Source organism: Kwoniella pini, chromosome 6, assembly GCF_000512605.2.
Source record: "Kwoniella pini CBS 10737 chromosome 6, complete sequence".
Lineage (NCBI taxonomy): Eukaryota > Fungi > Basidiomycota > Tremellomycetes > Tremellales > Cryptococcaceae > Kwoniella > Kwoniella pini.
The window spans coordinates 337,481-355,109 of record NC_091721.1 but is presented as its reverse complement, the minus strand read 5'-3'; the positions used below and the strand labels follow the sequence as shown (position 1 = coordinate 355,109).

Sequence of the window (17,629 nt, the reverse complement as noted above, 5' to 3'; positions counted from 1 at the left end):
TACAAAACGCCAGTAGATCAGTCAATATGGTATACGAAGCTACAGCTACGGCTCCAGTTAATATTGCTTGTATAAAGTACGTTTTAAAACTTTGTCTCAACCCCATGAATCGCTCCCTATCACCCCTTCTCTTCCTTCGCGTCTGCCCGCAAAATCATGTTCGCATAACCAAATGAAAATTCATGTTGACAGCAATTTCATAGGTACTGGGGTAAAAGAGATACTAAACTGATCTTACCCACCAACTCTTCTCTTTCCGTCACTCTCGACCAAGATCATCTAAGGTCAACAACAACTTCTCGAGCCGACGAATCTTTCGAAAAAGGTGATAGATTATGGTTGAATGGCAAAGAAGAGGTCGTAAAGCCTGATGGAAGGTTAGGTGTGTGTATCAAGGAATTGAGAAACTGGAGAAGCGTTGAGGAGGAAAAAGATTCGAGTTTGCCAAAGGTGAGTACTCTTTGTTTGGGTTTTTACCGTTTGTTGATGGAAGGGTTTCGTTGATCATATTGATCTACTGTTTTGTAGCTCTCTCAATGGCCTCTGCGAATTGCATCATATAACAACTTTCCTACTGCAGCTGGGCTTGCTTCTTCTGCTTCCGGACTTGCAGCACTTGTCGCTTCCCTCGCACGTTTATATCAACTTCCTCAAAATGCTTCTCAACTTTCCTTGATCGCTCGTCAAGGATCAGGTTCAGCATGTAGATCATTATTTGGTGGATTTGTAGCTTGGCGTGAAGGTGAAAAATCAGATGGTTCAGATAGTTTAGCAGAAGAAATTGAACCTCAATCACATTGGCCTGAAATGCACGCTATAATTTGTGTAGTTTCTGATGCTAAAAAAGGAACTTCAAGTACTTCAGGAATGCAAAGAACAGTTGAAACTTCAACTTTATTAAAAGAACGTTTAAAAATTGTTCCTGAAAGAATGAAATTAATTTCAAAAGCAATAAAAGATAAAAATTTTGAAGAATTTGCTAAAATTACAATGAAAGATTCAAATTCATTTCATTCAGTTTGTTTAGATACTTTTCCACCAATTTTTTATTTAAATGATGTTAGTAAATCAATTATTTCAGTTATAGAAGAATTAAATAAATCAAATGGTAAAATTATTGCTGCTTATACATTTGATGCTGGACCAAATGCTGTTATTTATTCTTTAAAAGAAAATATACCAAAAGTTTTAGGAGCAATTAATAAATTTTTTCCAACTTCTGAAGAATCTAAAGATCCATTTAAACTTACTCCAGTTGATTTACCTGAAAATTTCGATTATAAAGTTGTTAGAGAAGGTGGTTGGGAAAAAGGTTCAGTTAAAACTTTAATTCATACTAGAGTTGGAGATGGACCTAGAACTTTAGGTAAAGAGGATAGTTTATTAAATGAAAAAGGAGAACCAAAGACTTTGGCTTAGGGTAGCGAAGTTGAAGACGGGATGCTTATAAGAAGGAATGTTTTACTTTTAGTAAGCTTCCTCTGATTTCACAAACAAAAATAATAATACATCATGCATATGAATAACACTCTATACCACATCATACAATCATGTAATACAAAAATACTCAGAATAGATGATACTGATCATACAGTTACACGGTAACCTATGATACAAGAGACAGGAGGATATGATTGTCCGCTAGATTTTTCCATGTCTTCTCAATTCAGCCATTCTAGCACGTTCAATTTTATTCCTTAATACACCTTCACTGAATTGTGATTTATAAGAAAAACTTTTACTCGTAATACAAGGTTGATTCATTAATTTCTTAGTCGATTGTGAAGAGGATAAACCGGATGAAAAGCTATAAATAAAGTTGATACAATCAAATTCCATTAGCTCTTTCTTTCATATCTGGGAATAACACTTCAGGTAAAGGTGGTAAAGGATCATATATTTGTTCTTTCGGGAATGGATCTATAGGTCCATCTATAGTCTTAGGTTTGGGATGAGGAAGATTTGGATAAGGAGGAGGTAAAGGATTTAAAGGAAGCTGATCGGAAGATGAACCTGGAGAGCCGTCAGGAAGAGGCCATTGATATGGCCAAGGAAATGGAATACTGTTCTTAGTTCTTGGAGTTGAATATGAATGATGGATTGTTGATGATATAGAATACCAAAAAAGACAATCAACCCACCTTTGTCGACATAAAGAAGTGAGACGAGAAACGGTAAATGTTTTTTGAGCGTAAGTGATCATCGTAATTTATTATATTTCAGTTAATGTCACTTCTCTAAAGGTTATGCTGAAATAACTTCGTACTACAGCAAAATGTTGAGTCCAAGTTTAACCAAACAGACTTTATATATCTTCTGGATTGAATCTAATCGGTCCGATATTTCATCTATCTCTTCCAATTCAGAATCATCCTTTCAAGTTCATCATAAAGGACTGGAACAATCATCTCTGTTTATCTGAATAATCCTTATAAAATCATCTCCGTCCTTTCCCTTCAAGCGATAAATTGGCAAGGTCACCCCCTCCAAAATCAATCATGAATAAATAATATTTAATAAGCAAAGGAGGCCGGATTTTCTTGTGCATTCCATTGAACATATAGTCTACTCAACAGCACAACTACGTCATGATCGCCTCCTGTTCATTCTGTGTTTTTCTGTGATTCAAATCGCATGCCCATTTATTATTTACAAGTCACGGTCCTCTAAGTGGTCTATCTATAAATTCGCGCTTGCAATGGCCGATGATCTCGTAAACATGCCAAAGTCCTAATTGCAGTCCGGCGAATCATTACCAATGCCAGACAGGCAGAAGCCGCTGGCCGAATTGGGACTATATACAATGACAATTGCTTGTCCTCCTGGTGACTATCTCAAGGTCTCCATTTAGCATCGATCATCCTCTTCGCTTGTCTTCATGCTCGTGAGGCAACCCCAGCTCCTGCTGTGCTCGTTGGACCTCGTCCACATCACCAGTGTACTGAAATTGCCAAGTCAGCTTAATCGAGACCGGATAAACGATTTTAAGACAACTGACCTTCCCCTTATCATCAGATAGCTTGACACAATTTTTACCGTTTATTTGACTCAATTTGATAACGATATTGAGGGGTTTAGATATTTGCGAAGGGTTCGAAGCTTTCTTAAAGTCGTTCGTGAGGAAAGTACCTATACCGAAGGAGGCTGAATGAGAAATCCAGAAATCAGTTTACAATTTTTTATCTGCTTATCCTTGAGAGAAGGATGGGGATGTACCAGACATTCCAATCTCATCGCATCCTTTCTGCAATGCGATAGCCCTATCAATGTCCAAACCATCACTGAATATGACTCTTTTGCCTTTGGCCACCTCATTCTCATTGTGACGGGTTACACCAGACTTGTCTTCTATGATCTTCCAATTTGCTTTAGCTAATTTGACAAATTCAAATGGGTCGCCAGAGTCCTGCCTGATTGTTGACCATCTCATCGCTCTTTCTAAATCTGAAGTGAAATCAACAAAGAATGCTTGAGCGGTATAGGTATCTGTCAACATCGTTAAAGGTGCCCCGTTGGGTCCGGGTGGATAGACTGTTTCAACAATATGTTCAGCTAATCATCAAGCCAGACTGACTCGGACGCTGTACGCACCCTCTTCCCACATATCCATCGCACGGCCGTTGGCGCCTTTGTACCCATATGTAGCTCCTATTGCCATTATCCATTCATGTGCAATTGTGCCCGCAGGTTTTAGGCCGTACTTCAGAGCGAGATAGACCTATGTCTTCTATCAGCTTAATCGAACCTTCATATCCTGATGGTCCCGCAAGCTGAATGCAAGACATACATTACTGGTGCCTGCTAACAACCCTCCTTTTCCGCCGTTTGCCTTGTACTCCTGAAATCCAGCTATCAAACCACGAATGACTGTATCTTGCGTTTTGAAAGACCTTCTTCTTCTCGTACCAAATTCGGAGAATATCAAAGGAGTCGTAGGTGAAGGAGGAGAAAAGACATCCAAAGCCTTCTGCTTGGCCAGTTCTACAATTTGTCTCCCTCTAGTCAGCTTGGCAAGGTTGAAACTACGCAAGAAGAATTGCGGAGACTCACCGAATTGACTATCATCGTTCCAATCTGTATCTACAAATTTAAAATAGCCCTCACTCACTAAGATCATGAATAGTTCCGATCAGCTCTCTCCCCTGATGACGTCCTTCCCTGATTGATTGATAGGTCGCTAAAGCTCAACTCACATATAGACATGATAGGCACTTCGTACAATATTGTATCTCTCCAAGGTCCTTTGATGATGATACCAATCTCACCAGATGAACCATCATCACTTTTAGGATGGAAAGATAATTCGACCTGTTTTATGGGATTCAATTGCATGTGCTGCAGATAGTCGAGGTACGTATCGGGAAACCAAGGATAAGCTTCTTTGAGCTTGATTCGCTCTTCAGGCTGTAATTGGACTTCACTCAGACCTGTCGATGGATTATGTCAGCTGTGTGTCCGATGAACGAGTGGACCATTTAGCTCACGAAGTACACGTCTTTTGACCCAATCAAAACATTCTCTGTTAAATAGCATGTGAGGTGATCTATTGGTGAAGCGAATTACTACTTCTGCATCGTAGAAATGGTGTAGAACGGCATTTTGCATAGTAAGCTAGTCCCAACATTCATTGTCAATTATGTGCAGCTGTAGAATGGGCACGCGATGCTTATTGAAGATTTCATGGTCACTCACCTTGTACAGATCCGTGTCAAGGATTGAGAATGGGATCTCGACCTCTTCGGACGGGAGACTAAGGATATCTGGCATTATGATTTATGGTCAATCGCGGATTGAAAATCTAGGGATCAACTGTCAGATGGCTCTAGTACTGTTAGCTCGAAAGCTGGATTGGGTACAAGCAGAGACGGGTACATATGTATACATATATAATATATTTGTTTATCCTTCTGTTATCTACTCGAAATGAAATGGGAAATCCCATGAACATCCTCCACTTAGTGTTTTATTTATTCGAGTTACTCATTTTATATATGCACGTAAAGTTAAACCTCTTAAGCGTGATTGATCGATTCCAACTTTTTTCCGGGATGCTCCTAAATCCATCCCAACATAGTCAATACTATTCATCCATAGATAAAGGCAGGTCGTGATTACCTCACAGCTCTCCATAGGCTCCCTCTTCTTCGGCTGTTCTATCTTTCAGTGGTCAACAGGAATTCCTCATGCGCTGGATCTTGAGGTATGTTATCCATTGTCCAACCATTTCTGCATTCCCTCCACTTTCATTGGCTCACCTCGTCTGACTTCACATTTTGCAGCATATAATACTTTACTATCCCTTTACCCCTCCAATGCTCTCATCAACTCGCCAAGTATGTGCGAGGAGATTGGCGCCTTCTTTCCCTCCAGCACTTCCAGCAGAATCTTCTCGTCAAGCTATCCTTCGCGCCGCCGCTAGATCCTCACCATCTAACTCCCGATGCATTCAGTCGGATTCAAGGCGATCCAGCAGCGATGTACCAAAGCATAAGGCTACAAGAGGTATCTCATCAGGATTGACATCCAGTGCAGCTTTAGCTCTAGCAGAGGACAATCGTCAGTATCCTGCTCATCATCATCGACAAACATGGCAAAATCAAGAAGGTAGATCTACCTCAGATCAATCACCTCGTTCAGATGATCCCGCAGAGGAATATACACTTGATCCGCCAGCTGAAAAGCTCTCTCCAGCATGGTTGGATTCTTGGTTACACACTTACGATCTTTCTTCCCTCCCACCTTCTCCCTTACCTCCTTTAGAAACATTTCGAGGTTTAATATTTTCGCAACCTCTCTTAGCACTATTGACCCTTACCAAATTATCTCAAGATGATTTTCGCCGAATCCAACATAAAGAACTTCGTAATCTCATGCATGGAGTGGTGACAGTACTTCGGGATAGGCCTATTTTGTTAAATCGACTCAACGAAGCGGAAGTATCGAAGGCTTTGAGGATATTGAGGGCAATACTATTTAGTTTACCGACAGGTGAAAAGGGATATAAAGATGCGTACAAGGGGAACTATTTCCAAGGACAAATACTAAGTCATTTCCTACGTTTATGTTCAATAATGAAACAACCTAGATTATTTAGATCTGTATTCCATGAGAGGATGAGAGAACAAATGTCAAGATCTTCATCGTCGCCAAACAGCTTAGTCCAAGGAAAATATAAAGCGATATTACAATTTGATGTCATCGCTAGGAACTTAGCGCTGCAACAGGATTGGAAACTACTCTCCGATTTGTTCGACCCATCTACTTTCCCTCATCAATATTACACCTCAGACTTATTAGCGTTTTACCTACAGTCTCATTTCGGCACATTCCAGTCAGCGACAGTACCTCGGGGTTTCGAACTATACGCTCAACTAAACCTCAAACCAACGGCGGTGGCCTACAATCACTTAATACAAGCGTATTTAGAGATGGGAGATTTACCCATGGCTCGGGAGATCGTGCGGGAAGCAAATTCTAATGGAATTAGTGATCATGCGACTCAACAACTAGCTATTCTGAGAGGATATAGAGCGCTAGGATACGATGTGGATCTAGAAAAGAGAGTGCTGTATGATGTCGAACGATTAGGTATCCCTCTTTCGGCTAGATTATTGAATGCCTTGATTAGGTTACGGTTGGAAGCGGAAGATTATGCTGCAGCAAAACAGTTGTTGGCAAAATTCGATCTCGCCGATTGGGCTAAGACTTCCGATAAAGAAGCTTCTCAATTAGTGCAACCAAACTTAGCTACTGCTGGCTTGGTTTTCGATCTGTATAGCACAACGGGTGATCTGCAGGACATACGGATATTGTGGACCGATATGAAAGCGGGACACACTGTTATCAACGACCAAACTATACATACCCTTCTCAGAGCACTGAACAGTCTAGGTCTCTTAGATGAAGCAATCTCGATCCTTCAACCTTCTTCCGATTCCGAATGGTCACTACCCAAAGGAGTGAAACCGGGGATAGCATCTCTGAATTACTTGATCGGACAATTGGGCAGACAAAGAGGATTACAAGGATTAGAATACGGTTTATCACTGCTTCATCAGACAGGTGTTCCTCCTGATGATCTTACCCTGAAAACAGTTGTAGACTTTGTCAAAGCTTCGGTCCAGCATAAACCTATCGAACTTGCTTATCTGGTTGATCATGTAACGAGGTCTTCCAATCTCAAACCTACCCAAAGTTTACTCGACTCTATCTTACAATCGGCCATCAACGCTGTCGCTCGGTCGCAGTCAAGGGCGCTCGAACCTTCTAGCTTGAAAAATACATTCTCTCCTACCGCAGGCATGAACCTATCTCCAAAATTTCATAAATCTTTAGAGGGCATACTGGAAAGTCTCAAAAGTGTAGATTCCAAATCCGGATCCAGATCTTTAGTGAATCGATTAAGATACGACGCAATGACTTCAGCTCGAATACAAAACTTACCTTCAGCAAGAATAGTTTGGAATTCAATGATTCAAAGAGGTTATAAACCGAAGGAAAATCATTTCAACGCGTTGATTCAAGGTTATTCTTCTGCTGGTCTATTATACCAAGCTCAAGATCTTTTTCTGTTGGCCAATCAAATAGGTTATGAGCCTACTAAATCAATGTATCTATCTTTGCTTGTAGGATGGGGTAGAATGAATCGACCATCGAATTCTAGAAAAATTTACGAAAAGATCAAATCGACTTTCTCTGTGAATTCTACCCAAAAACAAGACTTGGAGATTCTTACTGCAATGGTCCAAGCGTATAATAATTCGAAAATGTATCACGAAGCTGCATTATTATGCTATACCGATTTAAAAGAATTGAATGTTATGTTAGATCGAAAAGCGATTAATGTTGCATGTCAAGCTTTGAGAGGAATTGGAGATTTGAAAGGATGTTTAGAACTTTTAAGTGTATATGGACCTGCTTTAGATCCAATATCGAGAAGGATAATTAGAGGAATCAAAAATTATCAAAAAAAGATTTTAGGTTTAATTATACCTTCTGAAGTTCATTCGGACATAAATAAAACCTTGAAAGAAACTGAACAATTAGTAAATTTGATTGAAGATCCAAAACAACTTGAAAGGAATTCTGAAAAGATCAAAAAAGATCAAGAAATTCTAAGGATGGCAGAAGAATTATTAGAAAAAGATGATTTAGCTAGACCAGTAGAAACAAGAAGATGGATAAGATTAAATAAAGGTGTTAGAAAAAGGTTCAAAAGAGCTGTTATTGGACCATCTGAGGTAAAACCAAATGAGAAAGTCTTAATGCGTAAAATTGTATATGATGAGAAATTAATTAGCCCTCATTTGAAAGGAAAGAGAAGAGCTAGGTGTATAAGATCGATCAAAAGACAACATATTAGGAAAGAGAAGAGTACGAACTTTGGTGAGATTAAAGTTGGAGAGGATGCTAGTAAGATGAGGCAAGATAGATTGAGATTGCAGCGGAATAAATCATCTATAGAGCAAACGAATGCTTGAAAATAATATTTATATTTGTACTCTTGCATACCACATTCGGCATTTATAAATGAAGTATGTATATAAGGGCATAGCATGACATGACATGAAATATTATACGATTTCCTCTTTTATATGATAATGGTAATATTAACTTATGACGTTATTCGCGGCTCGGATTAATCACGTAAATCGGATCGGAAGGCTTTATTTAGTTAATTATGTTATTCTTCTTGAAGAATTGATTTTTGGTATGATCCAAGATTTGTTGACTTTGCGCCATGAATAACTGAACATATAGGATGAATTAGTCTGCGTGATACATGGTTGAACACTATCAAGATTATAAGTGAATATGTATAATGATGACTACATAACTACTCTTGGTATTTAAGTTGAATCGCCGTAAAAACGTACGTTGTTATTTTATGTTTTAATTACGTAAAATGATGAACCCGGGATGACGATGACGTCGCTTGATTCAATTTAAATGAGAAAATTGCGACGAGTTTTTAGCTGTGAACAAGGTTGGAGTGGAAAATGAATAACAAGTGGTTCGATTCATCCTTACATTTTACATTCTATCCTTTATTAACTGTTTTGTTTTTAAATTTGTTATCATCTACATATTCAAATTAACATCATCAGATATATATATATACCTGACTATTCAACTACATCCTATAACCCGAATTCATATCAAACAAAGTAAACAAACAAGATGGCTGATTCTGTATGTTTTAACCATTCTTGCCACTTATAACGATGAAAGCTGATTTATCAAATTATCTAATTTTCATTCATTTCGATGAATTTTCAATTCACTTAATCAAAATGCTCTCACTATATATTTTTGACAATTACAATAGTCTTCTCACATTAGACGTGGACATCCTATTTTCTTCGGTTTATTACTTTTCTTCGCTTTGATCGAAGGTTGTATTACCGCTTGGTTGGGTGAGTTGTTTTTCTCACTACACACCCTAAAGATCCTTATTGTATTCAATCCTAAAGATCCTTATTGTATTCAATCCTCATCCTCCGTGCGGTGCTCTACAATACAGGTTTTGAAGAATATTGGCTGATATTCTCCTTTCATCCAATTAGTATCTCGATACAATGAGTAAGTATCACTGCAAGCCTCTCGGAACAATAAATCAAATCATTCTCGATGCCATCCGAAATATAATATTCACTCTTTATTCGTTCATTGCGCTGACAATCCTCCCATTCTAGCCACAACACCTACCCCTCCAACTCTATTCGAGACAGACTCAAGTTTTTGGTCTTCGTCTCTTGGTGGACTGTCTTCTTCTCCGCCGCATACATCGTGAGTTTTCGCCGATTAGCTGAAAGATTCGGAAGGTCTCGCGCATACCAAATCAGCTAGCTAATCATTGACATCTCAACCAGGCCGCTTTCTATACTGCTTTCTTGAGCTTCGTAGCCTCCATCGCAAGTCACCTTGCATGGCTCGCCTTAACGTGAGTTTCCCTCTACGCCCTCATAGCAATTCAAGGCTGAAAGCTGACATCTTGCATATAGCTGGATCTTCTGGCTCTCTTCCACTGCCGCTTTCACAGCCGCCCTTGGTGGAGGCCAACGATGTGGATCATCTGATTTAACTTACTGTTCTCAAAACGTTGCTGCTGAGGCTTTCGGTTGGATCGAAACCATCTTGATCTCTTTCGGTTTCGGTGCCATCTTATTCATCGGTATCGGAGCCGTCAGACGAGGTGATAGATTGAGCGGAGAGTTGGCTTAAATGTCGACTTGAAGTATTAGGCGGAGTTGCAATCATAAATTAGTAAAGAAAAACAGTGGTGGATGATCTTTTGAAGAAGGAAGAAAAACGTATATGATTTGCTGGAGGATGCTAAGAACAGATCAAATAAAACACGTATTTACAAAGGCACTTATAATATAAAAGCTCAATTCTTTTGTTTGGTAAAACATAATTGAAATGTAGCTAAATCACCCAGCCTGTATATAAATTGAATATGAATAATATATAATCGTCAGGCATAATTGCAGGAGAGAATTGGTAGATGCTCTTCATGAACGGATGTGTAATCTCACATGAGCCAAAGAAATGGGATTACAACACAGTATAAAGCGTCTGACCATTGTGAATCTTGATTAATGGTATTAAATCAATCCCTTCCTTCGAACATTACATGACGATCCCTCCGCATTGACGCTCGGCCGTTAGTCTGGTTAATAACTTACGGCTTATTTTTTACCCTTTTATAAAGCAAGTTACCCGTTGAAACCTCCACAATAAATGGTAATAATCCTATTTTTACATTACCGGGGACCTTGCTTACGTAGGTTATGTTTGGATGTAATTAACATTTGACCTATGTTAGCAAAGTTATATCAGCTGTTAAAAATGTCTATTATATCTATAATTGTATTTTCATCGTTTGTTCAACATTGATCTTGATAACATTTTGGTTCACTTGTTAGTAAGCGTATATATAGATTGGACGCACGGACTGTCATTTCAATTCCAGTAAACTTTAATTCATTTTGATTAGGTCAAAACACGCACGTCCTTTGGATTTGGATCTACCATCAAACGACTTAGTGATTAGTCGAAATCAAAAGGCTTCAGTGGCATCTGTAGAAGGGGTCGAAAAAAATAATCTGGCTCATAAATAGGTAGATATCTTGCCTTGGATTTTTGTGTATGGACTTCAAGTCAAATTAGAATTACAATTGAATCAAATTAATAAGGTGTTTCAACATAATGGGCGCATTCGAAGGTGCTTTTGATACTTTACGAGGTGATCAAATATCATCTGGATGTGAGTTTTATTCTAATTCATCTAAGGTTTGAAGTAAGTTAAATTGAGCTAATATATTTGAATAGTTTGGGGTGAACATACAAGTACAATAGATTGGTAAGTATTTTAATCCTTAAACTTTTTAATTTCTTAATTTATCTTATTTCAATATAAAAGACGATTGTTTTTTTTTTGTTTTTTTTTGGGCTAAAAAATAATATTTTGATTTGTAAAATATAGGTGCGAAAATAATTACGTTCATACACCTTATATTGCAGAAACAATTAATACATTAACAAATTTACCTTCAATTTTATTAGGATTTTATGGATTTTTTTCAATTTTAAAAAATAATTTACCAATTAGATTTTCATTTTGTTATTTAGGTTTAAGTTTAATTGGTATAGGAAGTTTTGGTTTTCATATGTCATTAAAATGGGAATGGCAATTAATGGATGAATTACCTATGGTAAATTTAAGTTTCTAGTTTACCCCCCTTACAGTAAAAAGTTTGCTAATTGTTAATACGATTTAATAATTTTTCAGATTTATGTTGTTTCTTATGCTGCTTTTTTAATTCTTGAAACTTCTCCTGGTTTAAAATTTCGTTATGGAATATTAGGTCCTTTAATTATGATAATTTGGGATATATTCGTAACTATTTCATAGTAAGTTCAGTTGAATTTCAAAAAAAAGGAAGAATGCTAAATTTAATCAATTTATTGTTAATTTTGTTTTTTTTAGTATATATTTACCAAATCCAGTTTATCATCAAATTGCTTTTGCTTTAATTTTAATTACAACAACAACAAAAACAGCATATTTAGCATTTAAATTACCTAAAAATCATCCTTCAAAATTTAAAATAGGTAAAACTATGTCAAAAGGTATAATAACTTTTGCAATTGGTTTTGGAATTTGGAATATAGATAATATTTTTTGTAAACAATTGAGAATTATTCGTGAATATTTAGGACCTTTGGGAGTATTTATAGAAGGTGAGAGAGAGTATTAATGATATTCACAAATTCAAAAAACGCTATTTTGACTTTTCTTACTTATTACAATTTTATTGTTTTACTATCACCAAATTTTTTATATTTTTGAAAAATCTTAAAATTAAATTATACTGATTTATCTATTCGTTAATTTAGGTCACGCATATTGGCATTTAATGACTGGTTACGGTTCTTTCCTTATTTTTACAGCATCAATATGTAAGTATACTTTATTCCTTCTTTTTATGGAAATATATATATTTTTATATATATATATTAACGAAATTTATTGAAAATAGTATTACATCTTTGTATTAAAGTTTCACCTGATGCTTATACTTTTAATGAAAAAGCTTTTTTCCCTATTGTATATCCTGTAAACCCAATAGAGAGGAAGAAAGTAAAATCGAATGGACATTCAAAATGATTTATCGTTAGAATATAGATTACGGATATTACGATTTTATGACGAGTTTCTGAATATATCTAGGAAGGGTTCCTCTCATTTTATCTATAGCATTTTTTCCGTCTTTTCATTCGCATCAAAACATTACATGCATGTCCTCTATACACGGAGCAAAACTTATATTGTAACGTTCGTTAACGCTTTGCCCTTGTGATAAGTCGCATGACTGGTGTATCGCATCATTGCATAACTTGCAAATCCACATTCAAGTTCACCAATAGGCAATGAGACAAGTTGCGCAAAATGACCGATTCCTGATCTCGAGTATTTATCTGTGAAGATGGAGGAAATACGCATCACTGTAGCTCCCGTCAGCGATGAAGGTTTTAACCACAGACCCGAACCCTAGATGTCCATTTCATATTCAAGTACATGGATATATTGCATTTTAGTTTAATTTGTTGATCTATACATATGTAATTCTTTACAGCGCTTCAATGCTTCTACCCATCTAAGCACTGATACCATTCTTCTCATCCTCAACTCTAGCCTCTTCCAACTTCTGCTTGAACAATTTCTCAGCATTAGTCCAAACTGGTTCGGTAGCTCTTTGAGGAAGACTAAGAATAGTAGGTAATAAATCCTTGGAGAATTGTTCGGAAGCTTCTCTTGGTAACTATGTGTTCATTAAATCAGCTACATCTTATAATGAGAAAGCAAAATTAGACTTACGAGAGTAGGTAAATGATCAATGGAAACAACGGTACATCTCTTTCCTACACCTTTAGTATCAACTTCAACAGTAGGTTCAGGGAAGGTGGTGTTTATATCGTAAATTGGGATAGGGTTATGAGGGTTGGTAGTATCACATGAAACATCTACAACGACTGCAAGTTTTCTACTGTCTCCTGCTTGAGCAATGAAATCGGAAGTGATGAATTTAGGAATTGGTTGAGAGAGATAAATACAGTTTACGAAAATATCAACTAAGCATTTGTGGATGTATTAGCTAGATACCCTAAAGCCAATGGGAGACGGAAAGCTAAATATCATGACTCACCGTCAAGGATTTCCTGGAATGGTCCACCTTTAGCAGTCTCAGCCATATCCCACTTAACGATATTATCCCTGCAGCATGGTCTCAGCTTATTGTCTGAAAACCGAACATTTACAAACAGCTAATACTCACTCGGGTAAACCGGCCTTTCTGAAAAGGTCAACAGCACCACTTCCACATCTACCAAGAGCACCAATAACAAGTACTTTGACATTAGATTTTCCTCCAGGGTAAGCTTCCAAAGCTTCAGAAACCTCAGCTACCATAGCGTCTTCATTTTTATAAGGCTTCAATCCTTTTAAAACACCTTTTCCACCATCTTGTTGTTGAGCAGCTAAAGCTAAAGCTCCGGCAGCAGCACCGGCGAAACCAGCATGGAAACCGAATGCTGCTACTCTTCTTTTGGTCTTTGGATCTTCCAAGAATTCAAGGTCGTAGAGAGTACCTTTACCTTCTCGGAATCGTCTTAGGACATCTGCCCATCCACCTTGTTGCTTGTAGCAATGAGCGAATTGAATATGGGTGTGAGGAAGGGGGTCGCTATGTATAAGTCCAGCATGTTCAGCTGATGTTGCTTTGCCATGAAAGTGGTCCGTCAATAGGTAGCTGACAATGTACTCACGTAGATTCAGGTAGTTCCTTCAAACCAATGATAGGTACTTCAACAGGAGCACTTGGCCATTCATTATTAGGTACAAGCTTACATCCGACACTATATACAGCATTTAGTCAGCTGTGATGCCGATTGATCAGCTGGATATCATAGCTCACGCCTCAAATTCCTCATCATCGAAAATTCGTTGAGGATCCCTTTCAACGAAAACTTCAAAGTTGTTATCGATCAAAGTTTTAGCTGTTGTTGGAGTAAGAGCTGATCGATGTTCAAAAGGTTTTTTCTCGCATCTCAACCAAATTGGTTGTCTAGGTTGAGTTTCAGCGGAAGTTCCAGCTTGTTCAGGAGCAGTAGCGGCCATTTTCTTAGGTATATTCACTAATGATTACGATGAGAGAAAGAAAGAAAGTTGTGCATAGAGTCGGTCTCTTTTTTTAAGTATGTTCTCGTAAAAGTTGGTGCTTTGCTTTAAAGATGGGATTAATATTCGGGTTCCAAGCGTAACGAGTCAATTATCGGAACTTGCCGAATAAAATCCTATGACGTGGCAATCTAAACTTGATGGGTATTTTTGTTATCGTGTGAGTTACGTAAAGTTACATTCGAGGTTAGCCGAAGTTAAAGTGATAAGTTGAAAGGTGAGTCGGTAACATTCCATTATTCTTGCATCTTACCTCGTTATTGTATAATCATAAACAAAAGGCAAGAACAAAATGTCGGAACCAATCCCAACAGAAGCTCAAGCTGCTGAAACCCAGGCTGTTGCCCCTGCGGCTACTACGACTGAAAACACAGCTCCCGCTCCTACGGCTGAAGGGGAGGCTGCCGGTCCAACAAAGGGAGAATTGAAGAGAAGGGCTAAAGAAGCTGAGAAAGCAAAAAAAGCTGCTGAGCGAGCTGCAAGGGAAGAAGAAGAACGAAAGAAGAGGGAAGCTAAAGAAGCTCAGGATGACGCTAAGCAGAACTATGGAAAATTGCCTTTACATCAAAGTCAAGAGAGGAATAGTGAGTAGTTGTCTCATCAACCCCTCAAGAAGAGATCTTCGCCAAAAACGCGACCTGTTATCATTGGAAGACCGCTCATACTTTGCTCTAGACCGAAAATTTCTCAGATTCGGTGATCTTTCAGAATCCTCAGTTGGTCAAAGGGTGATCTTCCGAGCTCGAATGCACAACTCCAGGGCTCAAGGTCAGTACTTTTTCTCCAGCCATAAATCGAGTTGCGCTGTCAGCATATAGGATCAAGCTGATTAAATCCCACTATCCTGTAGGTGCCAAGATCGTATTCCTCAACTTTAGACAGCAAACCCACACATTGCAAGGTGTATTGGTAGTCTCAGGAGAGAAAGATGAAAATCAAGTATCGAAGCAAATGCTGAAGTTCTCGCAACTCATTCCTGTGAGCTAAGGTACCTGGATTTTGGCTGTAATTTAAAAGCTCACATTAAGTCACAGTCCGAATCCATCGTCTTAGTTGAAGGAGTTATCAAATCTGCTGAAGTTAAGAGTTGTACTATAACCGATTACGAAGTCGGAATTCACAAGGTATGCTTGGCTTATTTTGATCGACGATGTAGTCTTGAGGAACTGGAAGGCTTATCTTATGCCATAGCTTTTCACCGCTGTTGAAGTTGGAGAACTCCCATTCTCTATCGACGACGCTTCCCGTCCTGAGGCTGATTTCGAAAAGGTGAGTAAATCGACTAGCTAATGAAAATTCTGTTCTCAAATCCACTGACATTGGCCATTGACTCGCAGGCTGAGCAAGATGAGAACCTTCAATATTCCAGAGTAGCCCTCCCAACAAGACTCGATAACAGAGTCATGGATTTAAGAGTGAGCTTTTGCACCGCTACTGGACGCCAGATATCAGCTCATGTACAATGTTCAAATTCGTTCAGACACCTACCAACCAAGCTATCTTCCGAATCCAATCTGCCGTTGGTCAATTATTCCGAGAATACCTAAACTCGCAAGGTTTCATCGAGATTCATTCTCCTAAATTACAAGGTGCTGCGACTGAATCAGGAGCGAGTGTATTCAAAGTTCAATACTTCAATGGTATGTTAACTTTGCATTCAACTAGCGTGTGATGACGAGCTAAACTTTGATGCATGAAACAGGAACCGCTTTCCTTGCTCAATCTCCTCAATTAGCTAAACAGATGGCCATTGCTGGTGATATGGAAAGAGTTTACGAAATTGGACCCGGTAAGTGTATTGTCACCATTTTCATCGGTATTCCTCAGTACACCTACTACTCCAGGATATCGCCTATAATGACGCCGACTGACGCAAAATCATCCTGTAGTCTTCCGAGCTGAGGACTCGAATACCCATCGACACATGACCGAGTTCATGGGTTTGGATCTTGAAATGGCTTTCGAAGAACATTACCATGAGGTCCTCGAAGTACTTGATGAAATGCTTAAAAACATTTTCAAGGGTTTACAAAAGGGATTCAAGCATGAGATTGAAGTCATCAAGAAGCAATTCCCCCACGAAGATTTCTTGTTCCTTGATGAAACCCTCAAATTACCCTTTAAAGAGGGTATCAAGATGTTGAAAGAGGCTGGAGCTAAGGCCAGTGACGGATCGGAATTGGGAGAACTGGACGACCTGAGGTGAGTGTTGGGCAAATTTCATGTCCAGCTTGAGTCGAGGCAAGGTGGACTCGAGCTGCCGTCAGATCGTGAGAGTGGGAGAGAAGCGGAAGCAACTCAGAGATTCGGCGCGTTGATGAGCTGGAGGAGAAGACAAGGGTGTAGGGCGAGATGCAGTCGCCTCTCCATGAACAATCCGATGGACAACTCGAGAGCCTCGATTACAAGGGCGTGTTACAAACCCAGAGAGTGTTGCTGATATCCATCGTTTTACACAGTACCGAAAACGAGAAATTCCTCGGTAGATTAGTAAGAGAGAAATACAAGACAGATTACTTTATCCTTGATAAATTCCCACTTGCAATTAGACCATTTTACACAATGCCAGATCCAGTTGATTCAACATTATCAAATTCATATGATTTCTTTATGAGAGGAGAAGAAATTTTATCAGGTGCACAAAGAGTACATGATCCTTCATTTTTAATTGAAAGAATGAAATCAGTTGGAATTGATCCTTCAACAATGACTGGATATTTAGATGCATTTAAATTAGGTGCACCTCCACATGCAGGAGGTGGAATTGGTTTAGAAAGAGTTGTTATGCTTTTCTTAAAATTAGGTAATATTAGAAGAGCAAGTTTATTCCCTCGTGATCCAAAACGATTAACTCCTTAGGTCAGTCATATATCACTTTAGGTGTAT

At 38.4% G+C, this 17,629-nt stretch overlaps 8 protein-coding genes across 8 annotated transcripts; 5 read left to right on the top strand and 3 right to left on the bottom strand.

Annotated features, from left to right (window-relative positions):
* Window positions 1–26: 26 nt before the first annotated feature.
* I206_104593 (diphosphomevalonate decarboxylase) lies at window positions 27–1,419 on the top strand (the record flags this gene model as incomplete). Its single annotated transcript, XM_019153892.1, has 3 exons — window positions 27–76; window positions 204–450; window positions 529–1,419. The coding sequence occupies 3 exons, from the start codon at window positions 27–29 to the stop codon at window positions 1,417–1,419; spliced, it is 1,188 nt and encodes a 395-aa protein (XP_019012632.1).
* A 409-nt stretch (window positions 1,420–1,828) lies between these two features.
* On the bottom strand, window positions 1,829–2,203 carry I206_104592 (uncharacterized protein; the record flags this gene model as incomplete). The annotated part of the gene is made up of 2 exons (XM_019153891.1): window positions 1,829–2,063; window positions 2,142–2,203. The coding sequence occupies 2 exons, from the start codon at window positions 2,201–2,203 to the stop codon at window positions 1,829–1,831; spliced, it is 297 nt and encodes a 98-aa protein (XP_019012631.1).
* Window positions 2,204–2,857: 654 nt separating this feature from the next.
* Window positions 2,858–4,767, bottom strand: I206_104591 (nicotinate phosphoribosyltransferase; the record flags this gene model as incomplete). Its single annotated transcript, XM_019153890.1, has 9 exons — window positions 2,858–2,941; window positions 2,999–3,144; window positions 3,217–3,531; window positions 3,592–3,718; window positions 3,788–3,981; window positions 4,051–4,107; window positions 4,194–4,427; window positions 4,485–4,611; window positions 4,693–4,767. The coding sequence occupies 9 exons, from the start codon at window positions 4,765–4,767 to the stop codon at window positions 2,858–2,860; spliced, it is 1,359 nt and encodes a 452-aa protein (XP_019012630.1).
* A 545-nt stretch (window positions 4,768–5,312) lies between these two features.
* On the top strand, window positions 5,313–8,480 carry I206_104590 (uncharacterized protein; the record flags this gene model as incomplete). The annotated part of the gene is made up of 1 exon (XM_019153889.1): window positions 5,313–8,480. The coding sequence occupies one exon, from the start codon at window positions 5,313–5,315 to the stop codon at window positions 8,478–8,480; it is 3,168 nt and encodes a 1,055-aa protein (XP_019012629.1).
* A 700-nt stretch (window positions 8,481–9,180) lies between these two features.
* On the top strand, window positions 9,181–10,224 carry I206_104589 (uncharacterized protein; the record flags this gene model as incomplete). Its single annotated transcript, XM_070202977.1, has 6 exons — window positions 9,181–9,192; window positions 9,329–9,416; window positions 9,567–9,582; window positions 9,696–9,789; window positions 9,873–9,943; window positions 10,005–10,224. 6 exons carry the CDS (start codon window positions 9,181–9,183, stop codon window positions 10,222–10,224), a joined length of 501 nt encoding a protein of 166 aa, XP_070059078.1.
* Window positions 10,225–11,211: 987 nt separating this feature from the next.
* I206_104588 (uncharacterized protein) lies at window positions 11,212–12,673 on the top strand (the record flags this gene model as incomplete). The annotated part of the gene is made up of 7 exons (XM_019153887.1): window positions 11,212–11,269; window positions 11,335–11,365; window positions 11,489–11,717; window positions 11,795–11,916; window positions 11,993–12,246; window positions 12,403–12,465; window positions 12,546–12,673. 7 exons carry the CDS (start codon window positions 11,212–11,214, stop codon window positions 12,671–12,673), a joined length of 885 nt encoding a protein of 294 aa, XP_019012627.1.
* A 490-nt stretch (window positions 12,674–13,163) lies between these two features.
* Window positions 13,164–14,683, bottom strand: I206_104587 (uncharacterized protein; the record flags this gene model as incomplete). Its single annotated transcript, XM_019153886.1, has 6 exons — window positions 13,164–13,328; window positions 13,385–13,638; window positions 13,713–13,780; window positions 13,842–14,249; window positions 14,332–14,421; window positions 14,481–14,683. 6 exons carry the CDS (start codon window positions 14,681–14,683, stop codon window positions 13,164–13,166), a joined length of 1,188 nt encoding a protein of 395 aa, XP_019012626.1.
* Window positions 14,684–15,035: 352 nt separating this feature from the next.
* I206_104586 (aspartate-tRNA(Asn) ligase) lies at window positions 15,036–17,602 on the top strand (the record flags this gene model as incomplete). Its single annotated transcript, XM_019153885.1, has 10 exons — window positions 15,036–15,327; window positions 15,419–15,511; window positions 15,594–15,721; window positions 15,778–15,867; window positions 15,935–16,012; window positions 16,081–16,158; window positions 16,224–16,383; window positions 16,446–16,532; window positions 16,633–16,945; window positions 17,203–17,602. The coding sequence occupies 10 exons, from the start codon at window positions 15,036–15,038 to the stop codon at window positions 17,600–17,602; spliced, it is 1,719 nt and encodes a 572-aa protein (XP_019012625.1).
* Between the last annotated feature and the right edge of the window lie 27 nt (window positions 17,603–17,629).